The following is a 21,533-nucleotide window of genomic DNA, read 5'->3' as shown; positions in this document are numbered from 1 at the left end:
TAATGACATAAAAATAATGAAATAAAGAATAAAAAAAACATGTCCAGCACACAACTTTAATGTCTGATTATAGAGAGTATAATTCACGCTAAGTGACAGTGTACGATGAAAGGATATCCGCATTAGTGCGATGCCTTCAGTACTTGGGTCTCTTGTATTCTGGAGTTCCCCTGAAAGGTAGAAATATCCCAGTTAAAGTGTTGGTGCTATTTAAATGGCACAATTATACTACTATGCTATCCATTAATGAAATCTCGTTCATTAATGAAATCTCGTTAAAAAAAACTAAGTTTCTTTTATTTTTTGAAGGCTGTGTCTCTATTGTAAGCACTTGAGGGCCTAGCAAAAGCTTTTGCAAAACACTTCCTATAGCATACCTCAAAGGCTGTCATTCACAACCACCCTGCTCTGAAGCTCCTTAAAGGGCAACTCCGCTTCATTTTTGATATATAGAAAACTATGTAGCCCTCTTCAGTATCACATAGGAAGACCCCATGTCAAATATTACGATCTAATTCCGTCTATATATTTAATAAACTGGCCAGCAAACCTTCAAGTGAGCCAAGTCGCCGAAATCTGCCAACTGTAGCGTGCGACGCGAGGCGCAATCGTCAGCGCAGTCAATGCGACGGAGTTGGAGCGGCAAACGTTGAGCCACTACGTCAGAGGCATGTGCAAGTCATTCTCACGTTTTGTTTGTTTTTACTTCTCAGAGCGAAATTGAACGATGACGTCATGAGTTTCTCCTCCCGGTGTTGGCTGACCGGGCGTTCACGTGGTCACCGCAACGCGGATGCGCTAGTTTGCGCTGCCCTTCGCGCTTATCGGTCTGTTTCTCCGCTCCCTTTCTCTTTCGTCTTCTCCCCTTCCCCCTCTCGCCCGGGCCGTCACCGTCCACTCCACGCGAAGCGACCTGCGCGTGTCGCGTGTCCTGTCCCTCGCCCCCCTCCCGAATGTCACAAGACCACATGGTTCAACGTGACGTGCCCATGACTTTGACCACACAAGACCAACGTTGCCTGACGCAACCGAAGTTTCGGTTTCGGTATCAGCTGGTGTTTAAATTAGGATTACACAAATAATATTTCACATTTCGCGAATCCGAAGACGTAGAGTTGTTTAGTAGTGCTTTGTGAAATGGAATCACATGTAAGCCTAAATTTTTCGGAATTGAGCGGAGTTGCCCTTTAACAAATTTATTTTCAGAAGTGGTAAGAAGTGGTCATGTTTATTTACATTGTATATGTGCAGATCAATATCAGATAGATGATGTAGCAAATATTGCAAAATGAAATCAGGACTTACAATCCCATGTAGCTCTCTCCCCCTTCGGCTTTTCGACGTGCAATGATCTGGAAACACAGAAAAAAAAAGTTTCTCTTAAAAAAAATACAGGTTCATAAGCCAAAGCTCCAATACATTATTAAAACTACAAAACATTTAAAGTTTTATTTTGATCTACTAACCAAACCGTCAATGCAGAATTCTGTCTTGCGAGCAACACAGCGGACGCTAACTCAAGTGTCAGCCTATCAGGCATGTGGCGCTGTGTCTAACGTTGCCACATCTTCCTATGGTACCATTTATTTTTTTAATTGTGCAGTTGGCGAAGTTTTTTTTTAAGCATCTCAGCGTCCTCCTCTTGCCTCCCGTTTTATTTTTTCTTCATTTGTCTTTTCTCACACAGATGCGTCGTATGGCCGGCAGAGCTCGCTCACTTTTTCAAGGTCAAATTGGAGTTAGCTCTAGTAAGAATGCAATTCTGCATTAATAGCACTCGTGAATCATGGCACTTCTCTGTGTAACACACATGTCCTGCGGGCAAATGCGCACTAATCCAGACTTCCACCATCTGTTGTGCAATGTAAATAAAGGTGCCTCAGATGCACTGAATGTTGCACCTGTCCAGCTGTTTATATGCCACAAAAATAAGTTTTATCTTCAGCTTCTATGCCGAAGGTAGAACTTATGCTGAAGCGCTCACCCAATTGAGTATGCAATAAAGCATAACAGTGCAACTCTCCAGATGCTTTACACTGTTAAGTCACAACACAGTTAATCCAGACCTTCTGGGTTTCACTAAATATGAAAACGCTGCAAATATTTCTGGTATAATACTCTGGGCCCGTTTGCTCGAAGCTGGTTAACTAACCGCGGTTAACCGGATTTCCCTACGATGGGGAATTTTGGGACACGTGACCGGCAGAGTAAGGACAGCGGGGAAACATGGCGGTGCCCCGGTGAGTGAGCGCCACTTGCTTTGGAACTAATACGTCGTAGTAGCTACAGTAACGGGCGCGTTAGTCAGCAATGAATGGTGCAGGAGGTTTTCGCGTTGCCTTACCTCACTTAAAACGCAAAACATGAGCAATGACCTCGCCGCATTTTTTAGATAGACTTGAGAATTTGGCCATTCCTAAGCCTAAATGAATGCGATAGTTGTCGGCATGGCAACGTCTTTGGAAAGTGGATTGCCTTGACTCAATCGGCCGGGTATTGATAGCACACAAAAGCAGAGAGCGTTCCCATAGACCTTTTGCTAAATTTAAAAAGCACTGGGGTGCATGCTACGAGTGTAGTTACACACGCTGCACCTGCTGGCGTCTGCAGTAATAACTGTTCTGAAGCAAAAAGCCTAAAACAAATTTTGCCGTGCACGCGGGTTTGTCAAAGGTTTATTATGATTATTTACTTCAAATCTTCTATAATTGGAAGGCCAGCGCGCGCGGATCGTAGAATTACACTTCCAGCGTTCTTCTCGATGTTCGGGTAATTTACTAATAGGTCAATTTTCAGTGGAGCCGAATTACAGGTTTTTCAATTTATGACGGTGTTACATACAGCTCGCTGGCCAACCATGCTGCCGGTGTACCGCCCGCCTTTCACTGCTCACTTCTTTCTTATCGTTTCTAGGACTGAACTTCGTCGTCCCTTTTGAACTCAGAAATATCAACGAGGCTTTTCTTCACTTCATACAGCCAAATATTTAGAAAATTTCCAAACAAGGGTTAATTTAGTTTTACCTTGCCGATTATTTGTACCACGAGCATTAAAAATTGTTTCTTAAGCTCAAATGTGTGCCGCGCTGCGTCGCGAAAACCAAGCAGCGCGCATTTTTTGGGTCCCCTCATTTCGGGAACCTTTTCACGGAAGCCACTTATATTCGCTACAGCCAGTAGGTGACAGCAGCTACCACCCCGTAATAAAACACGGAGCTATGGCTCATCCAGCCCTCGTCAAACTTGGCTAGGTACTTGTAGGTACCTAGTAGGGAAGGGCGGTTCTTTTAACCGCGGTTAAAGTTAACCGGCTTCAAGCAAACGGGCTCTGGTAGTCTTTCAAGGGCCAGCTGAACCTCGTACAACAGCACAAACCTCTCAGAAACATAACAAACAACAGTCTCATTGCATACATTCTGTTTTGACATATTCATAAGGCAGGTAGAAAATACCTCAACACATTTATCACATTCGATCAGTAGGGTTCATTCATCTCCGTATTTAGACTAGTTTCTCCTTAGAGACCACACAAGATGATACAAATGACCCGCAGTACAGAAAAGCATACATACACCCGGGCTGGTTAACATGGCACGACTGGAGAAAATGGAAGGGCCACCATTCGTTAAGCACACGCTCTAGCTTTTTCTCCCACCTGGTTGATCTTCTGAAGCTCCCGGTCAAGCTTGGCCTTGTCGTCTTTCTTCCCGACGGCGCGGCGGGTCTTGCGTCCGTCTGCCATCTTTACTCCGTACTGGAAAGCAGCCCTGGGAGCCAAACGCGGACGTTATATGGAAAGCCGCCGGCGTCCGGCACGTGACAAGAGACACTTGTGAGTCACTGCCAAACACGCTTTATGGCACATCAATGTGGAAAGAAAATCAAAGAAAATAAACCGTGCTGCGATTTTATGCGACAGGCCCGAGTACATCCCATGTGCCTTCCCTTCCTCCGATTTCCGAACCTGGCACGACAATTGTTATTATTGTAGTGGTCACACGGTGTCTTGAAATGCCCAACATTGATGACCCGTAATTGAATGTGCGCTTTCTTTTCCTTATTCCAACAATTTTAAATGTGCTATATATTACTATGGTCCTCGATCCTTCCAATCTCAAAGCACACCCATTTACTTTAAGTGGCAAGTGAAAAATGCCACTCCCATGGCCCCTCTCGGCGTTCTCACATTGAAGCGGATCAGGAGGCGATCGACTCCATTCGCAGTAATCCACACACCGAGAAATGTTTGACCAATAAAGTTACGCACTAATGCACGACCCAAGTGCACTACAAAGTGCTTAAAAAACTAATAATACAGTCTGCTCATGATTACAAGAAGATCTAAAAATAAATTTAAGACCCCAGAGGGCACTCGGGGTTTCTAGGAATCTGGTTCAAGAACTTGGGTCACTTCTCTGACACTGAAGTTCTATGAGCATTATTATTTACAAGGTATGCAGGCTTCTGCTCTGTGCTGTGTTGCATCAATTCCAGAAGCGATTCCTTGGCTATCTCTCGAGAGAAATGGAGGTTCCTCGAGATCAGAAAGTCTATCAACTCCTGAACTGATGCCACAAAATAATGAGCAGCCGTGTTAATCCATGGTAGTCGCGGCGACAGCTGCGACACGTCACGGAGAAGTCGTTGGGCATTGGCATCGCGATCACTCGCAGCGGAGTGCGTGAACAAAAGTGTGTGGAACAAAATGGACATCTAACCATTTCGTTCCAAACACTTTTATTATTATTCTCTTTTTTTGTTCCAGAGCACGTGAAAGTGTGTCGCTTGGCACAAGCTTTTAGCATTGACAGTGCTACAACATTTTGCTATCGGCTTTTTTTTTTAATTTTTTCCGGAGGGCGTGTGCAGTGGGTGTTGGGTACTACGAAAACCCTATATATAAAAAAACGGGTTATTAACGATGTGGCGTAACTCTGTGGTATAGCAGCGGACCCAGCCGGTAAGAGTTTGTGGAAACGCTTTGTGTGGTAATGCTTTACCTTTGTAGTAAGTCCCTGCACGCGGTGGACCCAGGTTTGATTCTCACGGGCGACGGGCAATCTTTTTCTAGGATTTGGCAAGATCGACGATGAACACCCTATGCCTTACTACGGCAACAACAGCATCAACTACATTAACATCTACAACGGACATCATTTCCAGTGGTGGAAAGAAAAAGTAACAGCTACCATCGTAAAACAGCCGTAAACACAAGAAAAATACGAAAGCACCAGCCCCACTGCAAGCAGGGCGGTTTGTGTACAGTTACAGAAGGATTTCCATCGGTCGTGCTCACTTTGGAAGGGCTTCCTTGTGGCTCATGTACTCGCTGTACTCCTCCTGCGTGTCGAAGTCCCACCGCCCGATGGGTCCCTTCTTGTTTCCCTGCAAGGTGCGGACGGAGTCGCCCGATTATTTGATGCACGACTCACTCCGGGTCAAACCCTCGTCGGCTTGTGACGCGCTAGTGAGCAGACCTGTCCTTCCTTTTAGGCGGGGAGATAGATAGACGGCTTTTCCAAAGCTTGGTATAGGCTGGAATTCAGGGACTGCATGAAAGTAGGCTTACGAATACTTAAGTGTCAACAACATAAAGATCTCTAGCGACCCTAGACTCGTCAAGAACAAAATTGAGGCCGAAGTCTACAGAGTGAGCCAACTGGACTTGCGTGACGCCGCCACCACGCTTTTGTCATCGAACTTGAATAGGCATGCTCTGCGAACTTGTGGCTTTGACTTTGCGTTTGACGAGCCTAGAGACCAGGGCTGCCTGAAAAAAAAATATTGACAGCTCACTGCGAAAATAAGTTATGCATCGTCGTACACTGTCTCTGCCCAAAATATAGCAATTGCGGTATGAACCAAGGTGTCGGGACTTGCCGTTAACTAGTTCAAAGGTTATAAACAATTTTCGAGAGGTTTTAATGAAAACAAAATGAAATTCGTTTCCAGTACACAATGCCACTTATCTACATGAATTCGAGGTCTTTGTAGGCCGCCATTTTCTCATTGGAAATTTCTGAAATTCGGTTATAACCTTTGAATAAGATAATAACGAGTTCTGAAACCTTGGCACCTGGCTCAGACCGCTTCGGCTACACTTTGGCGGAGACTCGGCATAAGGTGATGCATAGTTTACCTTTGCGATAAAAAAAACTACATTTTTTTTTCCCCCAGGTGCTTGCAATAGGCATGCTAAAAAGTCTTTCTTTAAGAGCACCGATCTCCAAGACCCTTCCAGAAGTACTTTTTTTTCTTCTTCTCTTAATGTAAACAAAAAAGTGATTGTTTGGCACCATGCGAAACAGCTGAAAAGATAGCACGAAATTTAGAGCACTTCTATCATTTGCAGCCCTGAGTGTCACCCAGATGTTACAGATTTAAAAGGGGAACATTTATGGCCAAACAGAGTAATTAAACTGTCAAATATAAAAAAAAAAACTCTGCAAAACAATCTCTTACACGCTGTGACATATCTGCCTCAGAGTACTTTTTTGAAAGTAGAAAAGGGCGCAAGAATTTGTTTAAGGGGGGGACACTAGCTAGAGATCTAACTTCTGAACTACTCCAGTGATCACAATGAAATTCGCAGGGGAGATTTAACATCAGATGTATGTGTACAGTGCAAACTTTCAGCTCTCTAGGATAATTTTACATGCCTGCCTAAGAAGATGTGTCACTCTTCGTTAAGAAATCTATGATATGCAAATAAAGCTATTAAGCACCATTTTGACTGCTTGAATAGAACTTGGGGCTATCCAGTTTTCTTAACTGAAATGTGAATAGTACTTCAGGAAGAGTTACCTAAAAAATGAGATGCATATCTGTCCTATGTTAATTTTTTTTAAACTTGTTTTTTTCTCAATGAGGACTTCAATTTAAAACAAAACAAAGTAAATAGCCCGATTCCCCAGTAAATTTCAGTTCAAAAACATCTTAATTGTGGTATCAGAATACTTTTACCTTCGAACAAAAGATTCTCTCATACGAAATTTGCAGCAAAATGTGGAACTGAGAAAAATGCATTCAAACATTGAACTCCTTTACTTTCTTACCGCCTCACACTGCTTTGAAAATATTTTATATCAACGTAACTATTTGGTGCATAGTTATAAAATGTAGTGAAAGGGTATATAATTAGTTTCTGAAACCAAAAACCTCAAATTTGAAAACTAAACTTTTTCAAAAAATTTTGAAATTTAGGCTTATGTGGTGCTAAAAGGTGCTAAAAACAGCAGTCTGCAAGTTCCAGGCAAGATGCGACTTGGGGCCGAACCATAAACTTAATTTAGAAATAGCATATTTTAATAGGTCGCCCCTTCACCATACTAGTAGTGTGACAAAAGGCAGTGGTAACGCAGAATGTGATGTGTTAGTGTGGAGAAACTGTGTGTGGAGAAACTGGATGGAGCGCAGCGGCCCTGTGTCGTGCAAGATAAGCGCGCGAGCGCACCGTGGCTGTCTTACTTGGGGGTGCCATCTGCCGTGGTTGCGGTGTAAATGCACTAGACTGGCCGTGTGGAAAACAAAACAGCTGGAACGCGGCAGCGCCAAGCTGAGCCCTGGCGCCAGATCGCAGCAAAAGCAAACCAAACGATCACGGCAAAGTGAGCGTCTTCTTTCTCTTCTTTCGTTCTGCTCTCTCTCGCACTCTTTCTTCTTTGGAGAAGAGCCGCTGTATGTCTGAACACGTGATGTGTTTGCACCGTCGGAAGTTACACGGAGGCACTCAAGAGAGAACTTCGGCTGGCGTTGGTGTTCATTCAGCGAGGAGACAAGCGCTGCATGAGCGCTTGGCTGACAGTCGGCCTGTCGATTTTTGTTGCTGGCAGCTAACCGGATATGGCTAGGCACCAGCCATATAAGGAGGATTCTGCGTTTTCAGAGTTTCTTTTTGTCAAATTCGAAGGGTGTTTTTCGGAGTTTATTTTTACCCTAAAATTCTAGTTTATTTTTGTTTCATTTCTCATTCCCCGAAATCCCGAACTTAATTTTAGTGCTTCCTATTTTTGTTTAAAATAAAAATAAATAATAGCCAGGTGTAAACGTGTGCTAAAAACCGGAACAGTGGCTTTTGTCGCGACGCGGCAGTACAATGACCTGTTGTCCCGAATGAACCTCGACGAGATAAGCGGGAAGATCCCTTCTGTCAACAGTCCAAGATTTGAAAGAAAACTGGTGTGGCATTTTCTCAAGACCATTGACCCTGTGTGCTGAACAAACATAAAGGGCAACTTTGGTCGAAAACAAAACCAAAATGAATGACTGGCATCGCTTAGTAGCATGAAATATGACCACAGCCGAAATATTAGCTCAAGGTGAAGCCGTGTACTCCACTAAAACCAATTTTAAGGACGTGACCAGCTGCTCCTTAGCGGGCGGCAAGCGGGTTAGCTTTCAGTCGAGGAACACTGGTGCAGCACCTTTGTGACGTCACGTCGTGGCGGAGCTGCAATCGATTGGTTGTACTGCGTACCATAGCACCCACCCTTGACACCATACGTACGGTCACAAGGGTGCTGCATATGGTACCGTGTACTGCAGCACCCTTGTGATTTTACGGCTGATGATCAGTGTTGCCATCCCTTGTGGGAGTAAATCTCCCACCACGGCCAGAGGCCGCTGCCGAATGCCCAAACTTGACAACGGCCGAGGCGCGCAATAGCGCACGTATAGGACAGGCACAAAAGCCTATAAAAGACACACGCCCATAGAGAGGAGAGGACGGACCATGGCCACGGAGGCGTGCAGTTGGAACGCTCCGGCAATGTTTTACGTTGAACTTGATACTAACAATCCATTCCTGTTACTTTAATAAATGTAGTTTCTTGTTTTGGAAACCCCGGCTCCGTGTTGTTCCTCCCGGATGGGCATGCAGCAAGGCAACCCCACCACACCCTTTAGCAGATGGTTTCGGTTTAGCAGTAGACGCCTGAAACCAAACTTTGAACCGCGATAATTATAAAACTACCTACGCACAATAGCGAGAGAAACAAGATGATACCTTCTAATTCAGGGACACGGGTTTAGCTGAAAAGGTTCGTAATCCCAAATTAAAAAATATTAACCAGAATTGCCCTTTAATCGTAAAATACCATTCTTTTTTTTTTTTTTTTTTTCATTGGTAAATTGAAATTTGGAATCAATCGGATAAATCTGAATTTACGAAAATTCTACAGGCAGGTGTTTTTCGGATTCATTAAAAAAACATGGAACCCTACATATAACACAGTCTGTGTTAAAAATATTTGCCAATGCTAACTCATCTATGATAAATATTCCATTTAGGTTCGGTATGCATGCTGAGGAAAATTTGACTTACAAGATCCATCTTGGTGTAATCAACCTCGTCGTCACTGTCTGCTACGGCATCTTCGTTTTCAGGAGCGCTGTTGGAAAAATGGTTGTCTCTGCATTTTTGATCTCGAAGATTAACACTTGCTTTGGAACACAGACTCTCGAAAGAGCTCTCAAGAATCTGCAAACTCTCGACGAAGCCAGTTCTTTTTTTTTTTTACAGATTTAGCTACTTTACTTTTTTTGATACTACGAAATGAAGTTCCAACTGGCTAACTGAGAGTAAGCAAAAATATGAGGAAGACATTACGAACAGTTAGAGAAAGCAAATTAAAGAAGCTACACAGGCACACGAATTCAGAAAACACTTATTCAGGAAAAGTCTAGGATCAATTCAATCGTTGCTTTAGGGAAGACTAAGCAGAGAGCTGTCCACAGTTCAATGTAGGCTGGGGGGGGGGGGGGGGGGGAGGGGGGGACAACACTAAACAAAGCTAAGCTAGGTTCGGCAAACACGTAGGGAGAAAACAACAGAAATACAAAGAAACAGCAGCAGAAGTATTGGGAATATGAAACGAAGTTCGGGCAAATATTAGCGAAAGTACAGAAGAAGACAGGACGAGTCTTTTGAAAAGATTAGACACAAATCTGCAGAGAATGTGACAAGTGTTTGCAACCTAAAGACACCATAAAATATTTGGGAGAGATGCAACGAAGGGTAGGAAAGAAAAGTCAGCCGAAAATAAGAAAGCAGCGAGGCACCAAAGCTGCAGGACAGATTCCCTAACAAGATGCACAACAAAGTAGACAAGGTTACGAGAGAAACCGAAAATGCACGACAGGGTTTCGGGAAGCATCCAACAAATCGTGACAGGGGTTCAACGAAGCTTGGGCACCCGATTTTGACTGAAACACGAGCTATCCTCTCTCCCTATCTCTTGTCGGACAAGTCAAAGAAACCTCTAAACAGGGCAAGAAAAAAACTAAAGGAACCACAAACCATTTTTTTTTTTTTCACTTTGGCCAACTAGCTTTCAAAATAAACGCTGCATGGTTCACACTTTTAACGTCTGACTACGATCAACTGAGTTGCCGCTGCCTGTTGCCACTTATAACGGCAGTATGATCTCTCGTCGCAGGCAGTTGTAATGTGGTCAATCGCACTCAAATGCTGATGTGTAAAACGGCCTCGAGGATTTTAAAGAAAGGCTTCGTCCGTACCCGGGGTAACACTCGGCGTAGCTTTCGGGAAGGTCTCGCTCCAGCTTGCTGGTGAGCTTGGCCTTTAGCCGGCTGCCATCGTCCCGCATCTGCGCCGGCACGGCCGCCACTGCGGCAGCCACCGCGCTGGCGGTATCGGCGCTGGACCACCGGGAGTCGTGGCCGCGGTGGGAACGAAACCCGCGGTCCCGCTCATCCTCCAGGCTGGGCTTCTCGAAGTACGAGGACCGCTTGCGGTCCCGATCGTGGTCTCGGTCGTGGTCTCGGTCCCGGTCCCTCTCACGATCCCGGTGGTCCCCGTCACGGCGACTGTGTTCCCGGTGCTTGCTCGACCGCTCGGCGCTGGCCGCGGGTACGTAGTCACCTATTTCGCCGAAGATGCTGCGGCGAAACGAAAGCAAAGTTTTTGACGCACTGAAAATTTGCAGGTGGGGTATCTCAGCATCTAGGGCAGACAGAAATATAAAGTTTTTTGAATATGTAGCTAAATGTCTGAAGCATACAATGTTAAAAGCAGATTTTTTAATATAGATCTAGGAAATTTTTCAATTTATCTTTTGCTTTATTACTTGTTAGCCACACATTGAGCAGTGAACTTCAATGCGTGGTAAAAGCACTAATAATGGGTTAATCTTAAAAGTACTTTCAACATTGTATTTTTTACACTTCATAGTATCCAGCTATGTGCTATAAGGGATATTTAGTTAGGCAGTTTTTCCCCTATTGTTACTCCAAACAAAGGCAGGCACGTTTGATTTACCTTGAGGACAATTCTACTGACTACTAAGAAAATGATAAGACATTTGAAATCAGCACAAAAAGCTGAACAAGCTTGTGCAATTTTATTGAGGCTGGTAATAAAAAAAAAGCTCCAAAACCAATGTTCTCCCTTAATAATAACCGAAGGAATAAAAGTTATTTGCAAAAAGTTAGTACTAAATACTTACTTTTGAAGGTACTTGTAAGATACTGAGTTACTCCCAGAAGTATTCATGATAGTAGACTCTAATAATTCAAAAGCCAGGAAGCCACAAATTTTGTTTGAATTATCCGAAATTCATCTAAATATCATGCAAGATTAAATTATGATTTGTTGTATGGATGGCTACACATACAAAGCAGGTATCTGATGATTTCCTCTCCACAGGTCTACTAATCATAAGCAGGTATGCCACACATGAAACATTGATGAAATGCATGATAAGTTTATCCATAATTTAAAAATGTTGTCTATCGTGGACAGTTCAGACAGTGCATGACACCTCAAAACAAAATTAAGTTTGTTCCCGGTCGTATTTTCAGCGCCCAACAAAATGTCGCGATTATGCAGGAGAATTAATGATCCACAACCGATAACTGACCCGTGCCATACCAAGCACAGGAATAAGTACACTGATTGCGCAACCGCTGTCGTTTATGAAATACCAATGGCGTGTGGTTTAAGCTATGTAGGGCAGACTGGAAGGTGTATTAATGATCGGGTCCGCGAGCACGCCGCTTCAACTAGAACTACACCGTCAGGGCATTTGGCTGTACATTGCAAAAGATGCACTTGCGACCCATCATTTGACAGCACTAAAATATTGGCGAGGTACAGAAACAAAGTGTCACGCGAGCTTCACGAGGCATTTGAGATTAGGAGAAGGGGTAAAAAATGCATTAGCGATACATCATTGGCTCTGTCTACGAATGAGTTTGAATATTTGAAACGTGGTCTGGGCGGAGACTAACGTGACGTGTGGTGTCTGATAGTGTGCTCCCATTGGTATATAAGTTTGTGTTTTTTCCTAATAAATTCAGTTGAGAGTGCGCCCTGTGTCGTTGTCAAGCTACTCTTTGTCCGTGTTTTTTTGGCGCTTATTTTCCCACGATGTACCAACTGGCCCATCTAAGCATTTTATTAAGTTTGTTCATCCAGCAAAAAAGTTGTCTACGTTGAGTGCACTTTTTACCGAGCACCGATACCCGCAGAAATGAGCTCCGCAGGTGTTGCTTCTCCTCAGTGCACTAGTGCTCAGAAAGAAGCGTGCTCAAACGGGGCCGCAAGAACAAAAAGTATGAATTTATATGTAAAAGCCGTTTGAATGATAAGCAGATTATAAATATACATTGAAAACATAGTGGGACAACCAAAATTTTGAAACTTGTTCGAACTAACCAGAGACATGAAATAACTGAGTCTGAACTGCTTTAAGTTCCGTAGAAGTCTACAGTCATTGATAACAAAACAGGGCGTGGCTTAAACAGAATTAATCTATCAAGATCTCGAAAAGAATATATAATAGAGTAAGCTACTTCTGTTTTAAAAGGACCAAGAAACAGTGTACACATTGTTAAAAATATAAACTATGTGTATTGATCTAGTATGAGTCCTGTCCAAACCTGGCAATATATAAAAAAGATGACTAAATCGCGTATCTAAATCTGCTCCAGTTCATCCTAAGGTGAAACGGAGTACACCGGCCAATGCCAACAAGCCCGACGAACGTCTGTCTATTCTAGTGTGCTTTTTTCATAACTCACTGAGGTCAATCAATTTACCCGCCCCTTCTGCACCAGTAGCACTTGGTGCAGATCGCTGCATTTGATTTAAGAGTGCAGTCTATCTGAAGAGATAAGTGGAAGTACATTGCCCTGGACTTTTCTGCACCGCACTACGCTTTTCTGCATTGAGGTGCTACGCTTTTCTGCAGTGACGCAGGCCAATGCAGGCAAATCAAAAAAGCCCGTCGACAACGTCCAAATACCCCCGCTTCTGTGGCCTACCTGTCGTCTGCTGGCTTGGCGGGCAGCTTCTCCTGTGGCTTTCCTTTGTCCTTGTTCTTTTTCCCCTTGCGGTTGTGGAGTCCTTGACGCAGGTACGACAGGATCTGGGTCAGCTTGTTGATCACTATGTCGTTGGTCGTCAGTGTGGTGTGGCTCTGCGGGCGACAACGGCCAATCAGCAAGCTTAAAGGAAACAATGTCGAACTGCAGTCTGAAGTAGCTCTCTCATCAGCAGTGACCTCCAAAGCGGCAGCAGGGATCGAGGCTTCACATTAGTCGCATGGCAGAGCTATACTGCGGGACGCTGTTAGCACAAACACGACGTTTGTGCATTTTTACATTTCACTTTTACAGTATATCACCGGGCAGAAAGGTTAATCACTCAGGATTAAAGCTCTAATAAGTAATCTTCATTACATTAGTAGTCTTGAAGACAGCAATTCAATTATAGGTGGAAATGAAAATAAATAAGAATTGCACGTTCATGACAACAGTGTCGCACTGTGTACGTGTATTAGCTAACGATTGAAGTTTTGTGATTGTCTAGTCGAAGTTACGCTTCAGTGACGAACTGAAGTGGACATTTGGTTCATCACGTGCTCACTAGACTAGGAACACTTGGATCTCACGGCTGAGAGAGCTGCATCTCCTGGTAAGGGCTGTCCTGTCCAAGAGATGCAAAACTGATGAGGGCACACAACTGGGAACCACATGCCTGAAGGTGTGCGACTATCACTATACGATTGTGGTGCTGACAAAAGTCGCATCGCGCGTCCGATGTCACGAGACTTTGTCACGCAACGGAGGTCCCATGACAAACTTTACGAAGTCGAGAAAGTGAAGTCATGCGACAGACACAGGAAGATCGGAGATCAGGAGTCACGGTTACACCACTGAAATCGTTTGCAAGAGCCAATGCAAAATAGTTGTTGCCAAAATTGCTGGGCAAATTGTCGTTGAAATGCGATGGCATTTTGTGCCGTCTTGTACTGCGTAAATGTTCCTTTATTTAACATGCTTAGAAACCGCTGCGGAAATTCCAGGTATATTTTTGTCAACATCCGTGTAGTCTTCTATCACATTTGAAACTAATTCGGACAATTTTCTGATCCGTCTACCTCTCGTGGATGGGCCCCCCGTGATCAACCAACAACTTTTGTTGTAACATTACTGCAATTAAAATATAAAGTACAAAATAAATAAATAAATCTCTCTTACTATATGTATATAAACATAATTAGTCCCTAGGTAACTGTATTTTCCGTTCAGGAGCTAATAAATTGTATCAAGTTCATCAAAAACATTACCCCCTGTATGCATAACTATCCGTATTACCTGTCTAGTTGGTTACAAACCGACATAAAAAGATAGAAGTGCGTGGGTTCACTCAGAAATGCTACTGCATTTAAAAAAGTAACGATGCCAAAATCGCTGCAGTCGCTACGCTGATTCTCGACAAGATGCATTAACATTTAGAGCAGGGGTTTGCTGTCTTCGGGGGGGGGGGGGCCAGTTTGTTCTTCCTGGCGTCAACGGTTTTGAATGAATCCACCACAGCTTTTAGAGGAGCGCACATCAATGGCGGTGCATCATTACAAGTATGCGAGAAGACTTTCCCTCCTAAGTAAGAGGGAAAGCAGAGCAAAAGTAGGAGGGAAAGTCGACTGCATGCACAGGGGAAACAAATGCAAACATATTTTTAAAATGGTCGCGAGACTGTGAAAAGCTACCGTAAAATACCGGGGGAGTGCCCACCCCACTTTCACTGAAGACTTGGTTAATCTAGGCGTGGGCACTTGTCCGGTCAAGTTGGGCGCTTAATGTATAATTTTCCGAATTCCCAAATTTGAAGACTGTTAATAGTGGGCGCTTCCGCGGCATTTTACGGTCTAACCGAAGGAAATGACCACCTCCAGGTTGGGGCAATCCTTCTTGCTGCGGATCAGGGTGGTTGGGATGTCACTCTCGGCGTACTCGTCCTCCAGCTCAATGACGTAGGCCATCCGGTTGGGCAGGAACAGGTCGTTGCGCTCCATGATCCGGGGCCGAAACACCTGGCGGTAGATGTTGCGGCCTGCGCAGGGACAACGATGGGTCTGGCGGACTGAACACTTTGGCTCGCCGGGTGAACAATTGGAATAAAGTTACGAACCCCGGAAGATGTCTGCAATGCACCCGGGAAGTGTAGCCTACTAAATAAACTTTCCTAATAGCCACGGTCCTACTTTTGCGTTAAAGATCAAAATACAGTTTTTAGGACGTAAAAACGAAGAACAAAAGTTTCAAAATGTGCTGGCACGAGAATCGGCCTGAAAGAAACGCTTTCTCTGACGCATACTTTCTCGTTAGAGCACGGGTTCTCAAGTTGGGTTCCTAGAAACTTCAGGGTTCCACAAGTACTTTCAAGGTACCACGAGTACCCTCATGGTACCCTCAAGCTTCCAAATTTCCTCGACCGCGCATTACCACAAAGCGAAGAACTTTTTGTTTTTTTCCCTGTTTGAGCATTATTTTAACAGACCTGAGCCACTCGGTGATGCATAACTAAAAGTCAAACAGTCCCTACTGAGTACATTATTGTTTAAAAGGTTTGTTGCTTCCGTACTGCTTTATTACATCAATGCCGAGTCCAGAGGGAGTTCCTCGGTCATTAAGCGAGAGATAAAAGCTGTTCAAGATAGAAAAGTTTGATAACCCCTGCATTAGAAAAAAGCACCACGAGCCACACCACTGGCAAGGTGCGCCGTTTTACTGTGGTATACATATGCTGCGGGGGAAAGCTAACTTCATCTAGTCGTTTTCTTTTATACAAATTTTGCATCCTTTTGGTTCAACAGCTTGACAAAATTACTGAAACTTCAAAACTTTCTAGAAACCAAAGCACGATGCGCGAGGCTGACGCACAAGCAGTCCCAAGTTAAGCAAGATAAGGGCTCTTACCGAGAACAGTCTTGAAATGAATCTCTTCTTCTTGAGGTTCATCGCTGCCGGAAAAAAAAAAAAAAGAACCGAGCAAATCCGACATTAATGTTGCGTCGTCCGTGAGTATTGTGCCAGTAGCTAGGGGGGGTGGGGGGGCCACAATGCATCGACAATGCATCGCCATGGTAGATATCTAACGGATGCGGTGCGGATAAATGCCAAGCAAGAACAACTCTGTACTCACGTGTGTCGCTCCAGTGTCTCCTCCAACTCCTCGTCTTCTTTTTCCTTGTTTGTGATCTCACTCCGAACCTAAAGAAAAAGTAATTTACACTCAAGTTCAACTGTCATCTGAAGACAATCCAATTATTATATATTTAAGGCAGCAAATACAGCAGCAATACAAAGCTGCTATATAAAAAACAAGGTTAGTGTCTTCCTATCTCTGTAGGCATTATTCAGGATACAACCAGCTTTTCACACTGAATGTAGGAGGCTCTTGATAAGTAAGTTGGGAAGTATTGAGATATTAACTCAAAGGTGTGCCTCACCATCTTTTCTTAAGCTTAGTACGGTTCTAATTTCGATTGTAGGAAAGGGCAAGATCCATTGGTCCTTTGTTCCTTTCTGCTCATTTATAAACTGCTTTGTCAAATCAATCGCAGCTGTATCCCAGCCTCCCATTAGTCTGTCCTTCCTTCTCACACACACTCATGTCTTGGGTTAATGCATCGACATAGGTATTGCTCTGCTGCTCTAGTCAGATTTGTTTCACTCCTCCGATTTTTTCTATAGTTACATGCCCCCCCCCCCCATATTATCTTAACTAACTCCGCTTCAAAACTAGTCATCAAAAAGTTTATGGCAAATTCCTAGGCAATTGTGTTGTATACATGAAACGTTTTCGCGTCACAAACATTTAGCGACACTCCTAGTTTCCAGACATCAGACGCCTACCGTAAAATACCGGGCAAGCGCCCACTCAAAATATAGAGATAATTGCAAAAAAGGGGGATGGGCACTTGTCCGGTCATCAATTTTACAAATTAAATGTACTGTGCATATTTTCTCAGATCTTAGAAATTTGGACATGGGCGCTTAATGTGGAATGGGCGGATGCGCAGTATTCTACGGTACGTTCACGGCGCTCTTGATCGGATAGTTAGACGCGTACCATATGTACACTTGACAGTTGTTCCAAGAATGAAGCGCCACTACCACTAATCGGGCTGATAAACCTTGCGATCTTCCAGAGCCTTCCATACTCGCGAGCTTTTCTCCCTCAGCGCGCACAGGTGGTCCAGCTTCTCCTCGCCTACCTCACTCCTCCTCCACCACCCGTCAAACAATCAGTGGCGAGCCTTATGGCCACGCTTTTATCTGGGCATCACGAAATGCCGAACACTTAGCCTAAGAATGTTTCACGCTAAAAAATAGACGACAGAATCCGATCGACGAAACGTGCGTCACAGAATCGGTGACAAATCCGGAGACTCTTTCAAGTGCCCTAGAACATGTCCCTTTGTTTCAAGTGTTCCTCAAATGAGAGGCCATTTAGTGAGAGCATGGTGCAAAGAGTGAGTCACCCACCTTCTGCAGCAGGGCATAGTCGAGACCCTTCACCAAGTGAGTGTGCTCCATGTCACCACCCAAGAACTTGGACTCCTGGATCATCTGACGACGTCGCTCGGCCGCATCCAGACCACTGCCGCGAGCAATTGTTGTCTCGATTGACAAGGCGTAACAACTGAGCCCGGCCGCGGCTATTCAACGACTTTATCTTCGCGAGCTCAATATTTCGCGATACTTGCGGATTGCGTGACTTGTGAATATTTCGTGGACACGAAACATCGCGACTGGGATTGGTATGCCATGTATTCATTACTGCAGGGGGATATATTTGCATTATCAATTTTTTACAGTAATACTGGGTCTGAACCTCACTAACTCCATATCACATTGTGAGACAAGTGAACTTGGACACGAGTGTAAGGGGAAAAAAATGTGATTTCCACGCTAAAATATCAAGAGTAAAAGCAAGCTATGTTGTTTTTCTTCTTTCTTTTCCTTGGAAAGTTTTCCAACTTCATCGTGATCAAGCCGGGTCCGAACGGTTCAGGGCACGGGACGGCCAAGTGTGGCTCTCAGGTTAGACACGAGTACTGTGCCACCGGTCGGCTTGTGTTGGCCAATATTCGGCTTTGCGTTAGTGTGGTGACAAAAACTCAAAATATTTGAAAGAAAGCACATGTTCCAAGCATTGCCAACCGACAACCGTGGCAAACGTCTGTAGTACAAGCCGACTAAACAATACCCGACAGGTTGTTCTGGCTGCGAGTCGAGGAGCTTAAAGCTGCTAGATTTTTTTCTAGTGTTTTCTGGAACAGCTAGAGCCTGGAGTTAGAAAATGCATGCATGCCTTATATATTACAAAGGTTGCAGACCATGTCAGAACAGTGTTCCTCTAAAACGATAATGTTACAAAGACGGCGGCAAACGTTTTCATGAAGAACGGGACACAAATGCGCGTCGTTCTTGTTCTGGCGATTCTGCCGTTTCAGTACCTGTCACTGCTCTTGTTCCCCCACAAGATCACCATCAAATTTTACCTTATAATTAGGATTCCATGTTTTAGGAGTTTATTTTTCGAGAAATTCAAAAGGTGTTTTTCGGAGTTAACTTTTGTTAAAGTCTCAATTTTCGAAAATTTGGAGTTTAACATTGCTGTGTTCCCAATTGCTAAAAATTAAAAAAAAAAAAAAAACATATTCGGATATAAAAGTACACTAAGTTCATAAGAACTCGCCTGTATCAAATAATATTTCTCCTGTTGGATTCGACATTGTCGCCCATTTCAAGTCAAAAACTCCTGGATGATGTCACTTGGAAATTATTTTCCTTCCTGTCCCATTCCACCACTCTGCCTGCTGCACAAGCTGGAGCGATTTCAGCTGCCCCTACCTCTCCAATGAAATGTATCAGTTCACAGCTTTTAGTCTTATAAAACAGAACCTCCAGGAAGCCCAAATTGTAGGGTCCAAAGTTGAAACTGAAACAGTGGCTTTTGTCGTGGTGCAGAAGTGAAATGACCTGTTGTCCTGAATGAACCTCTGAGCAGATAAACAGTATACGCCCTTCTGCTAACGGATTGAGATTTGAAACAAAACTGGAGTGGCCTCTACTCAAGATCACTGACTGAACGTACATCAAACTTATTTGTAGATTACCATCGTTTCTTTTTCGTTTTCTTTTTAAATAAAGTGACCTCGAAATTTGGAGTCTGGTGGATTTTGGACTTATCCGGAGACGTGGAAGCCTGCTTGTAATCACCCTCATAAATGGTGGGGGTGCCGGGACATTTAATGGTCCATTTGAGCTCAGAGTTTTTAGACTTACGACTTTGCATCCGGAGCAACTGCCCTGTAGCCTGCTGTTGACGAGAGAGGGTCTTCATTTTGGTAATCAGGGTTAGCACCCTCTCTTCTCTCGCGTGCCTAAAAAAAACAGAAAAAAAAAGGCAATTATTTGTGTTACAGAAGCTCATGATCGACACTTCAACAAGAATATAAACTAAGAAAAGTGTTACCGATCACCTTAATAGTATAGAGAAAAACCAAGTCCACCTAAAAACTAGACCTGGAGCACCTTACAACCACTGTTCTTGCTAGAAAACAGTTCACGTGTTCGGAAACTTTGTAAACAAAATGTATACTGAAAAAAAAAGGTTGGATTATTGAACTTACTATGATCCACCAATGCATAGCTGGTTGAAAGCTGTCTGAAGGAGTGGTTTCAAAGTTAAGGTTGAAGGGGAAGGGGAAATAGATGTTTTTTTGTTTGTTTTTTAAGCTTAGTTTTAGGAGTGATGCATTACAATATTATTACTCGCCTAAGGGGGCACTGTGAAAGGAAGTACAACTCTGGAATTCCAATTACGTTGTTGAAGTCCCAACGAAGCCAAATACAAATCCACATCATCCCACCACAACTTGGCTGGCACTCCCATGCACACTAAAAAGCTTACTCTATCTCTGTATTTTTCAGCAAGCTCGGCAAGCTTGTCTTCCTCCTGCTTCTTGAGGGTGGCGTAGAATCTAGGGATAGAAGATCAAAGAACCCGCAATAAGTGGCAAATCTTTACGGTAAAAATATGCTTATTCTGGTGCGTTCACTGCACGCCCATGCTATTCACACATCCGGCTTGATGAACTAAAATGTCTAGGCACACTTTAAGAGACACAAGATAAAGACAATGCTTGCATTAATTACATTTTAATGTTAGACAGCGTGAACAAGACCCTACAAGTCCTATAACGTTTCAGTTTCTTTTCTGTTTTCCTTTTTCACGTCAAGGAAAGTGGTTGAAAAGGAAAATGAAGATGGTGCATCAAATCACAAAACTCACTTTTTTTTCTTGCGGCGCATGTCCCCCTTGTCATCATCTTCGACTGTTGGCTTGCTGAAAGAAAAAAAAAAGAAAGAATAACAAGTATGTGTCTTTGGAGATCTCCAAAGACATATCAATGTTCAACCAGTTTAGCCGACAGCATCATACATACCTGTAGGTCTCTTCTTTAGCAGGTGTTGGGGTAGCTTGCGGAGGTGCCCGCGGTGTCATAATAAGCTTTCGGAAGTCATCGTTTGTCATGGGGTGGTGGTGACTGTAAGGTGATACATATTAGTACGAACGATCGCAGACCACTGCGGAACTGTAGCGTTACAGCTGTGGGCAGTAGGTCAGTGCGACAAACTGGAATGTTTAGAGTAACTTACCTTTCCGAGGAAGGAACATTTAGTCCCGGAGGGGCTATGGGGTTGGTGTAGACCTCCCCACCTAAAACACAAGTGAGTTATGAGTGATTTGTTTTCTACCCTAGTTGCACCGATCTTGGCAAATCAACAGCATCATAATGCAGGGGGGCTAGTGCTAACACCACGGTATATGATTCAATGACCCACAAAGCTAGCATTCGACAGTCTTACCTTCTTTTTCGGGCATTATGATGTCTTCTTACGCTGTCGCGTTCCTTGCAAAAACCTGTGTTACGTTTTCACGCACACTAAGTGGACACGAAAATGACGTTCGACTCAATAATCAACAAACGCCATCTTGTACTTGCTGATTGGATCATGGATTGGATTGGATTGGATCCCCACACACAGAGTAGGGTGGCTACACAGAGATCATACATAGCCTGCGGCCAGTTCATTTTTCTTGCATTTCAAAAACAGGTTACTTTTAAACATTAAAACCAGTATGTTTGCAGGTTTCTGACCTGTGATCGCAATAATGAATCTGGTTCGAAAAATCGATGGATCGAAACCAAA

General features: G+C 43.7%; 1 protein-coding gene across 1 annotated transcript; it reads right to left on the bottom strand.

The window, feature by feature from the left end:
• Positions 1-44: 44 nt before the first annotated feature.
• On the bottom strand, positions 45-21,364 carry LOC8053428 (protein Red). Its single transcript, XM_029984314.4, has 17 exons — positions 21,189-21,364; positions 20,979-21,039; positions 20,765-20,866; positions 20,611-20,664; positions 20,230-20,299; positions 19,602-19,699; positions 17,796-17,910; positions 16,450-16,517; positions 16,224-16,267; positions 15,194-15,357; positions 13,284-13,438; positions 10,518-10,898; positions 9,322-9,388; positions 5,296-5,384; positions 3,655-3,766; positions 1,306-1,352; positions 45-170 (listed from the first exon to the last, which is right to left on the bottom strand). Exons 1-17 carry the CDS (start codon positions 21,202-21,204, stop codon positions 137-139), a joined length of 1,677 nt encoding a protein of 558 aa, XP_029840174.1. The 5' UTR covers positions 21,205-21,364; the 3' UTR covers positions 45-136.
• Between the last annotated feature and the right edge of the window lie 169 nt (positions 21,365-21,533).

This window comes from Ixodes scapularis, unplaced genomic scaffold (genome assembly GCF_016920785.2).
Source record: "Ixodes scapularis isolate PalLabHiFi unplaced genomic scaffold, ASM1692078v2 PGA_scaffold13__105_contigs__length_92229423, whole genome shotgun sequence".
Classification (NCBI taxonomy): domain Eukaryota; kingdom Metazoa; phylum Arthropoda; class Arachnida; order Ixodida; family Ixodidae; genus Ixodes; species Ixodes scapularis.
This window is presented reverse-complemented; position numbering and strand designations above follow the sequence as displayed.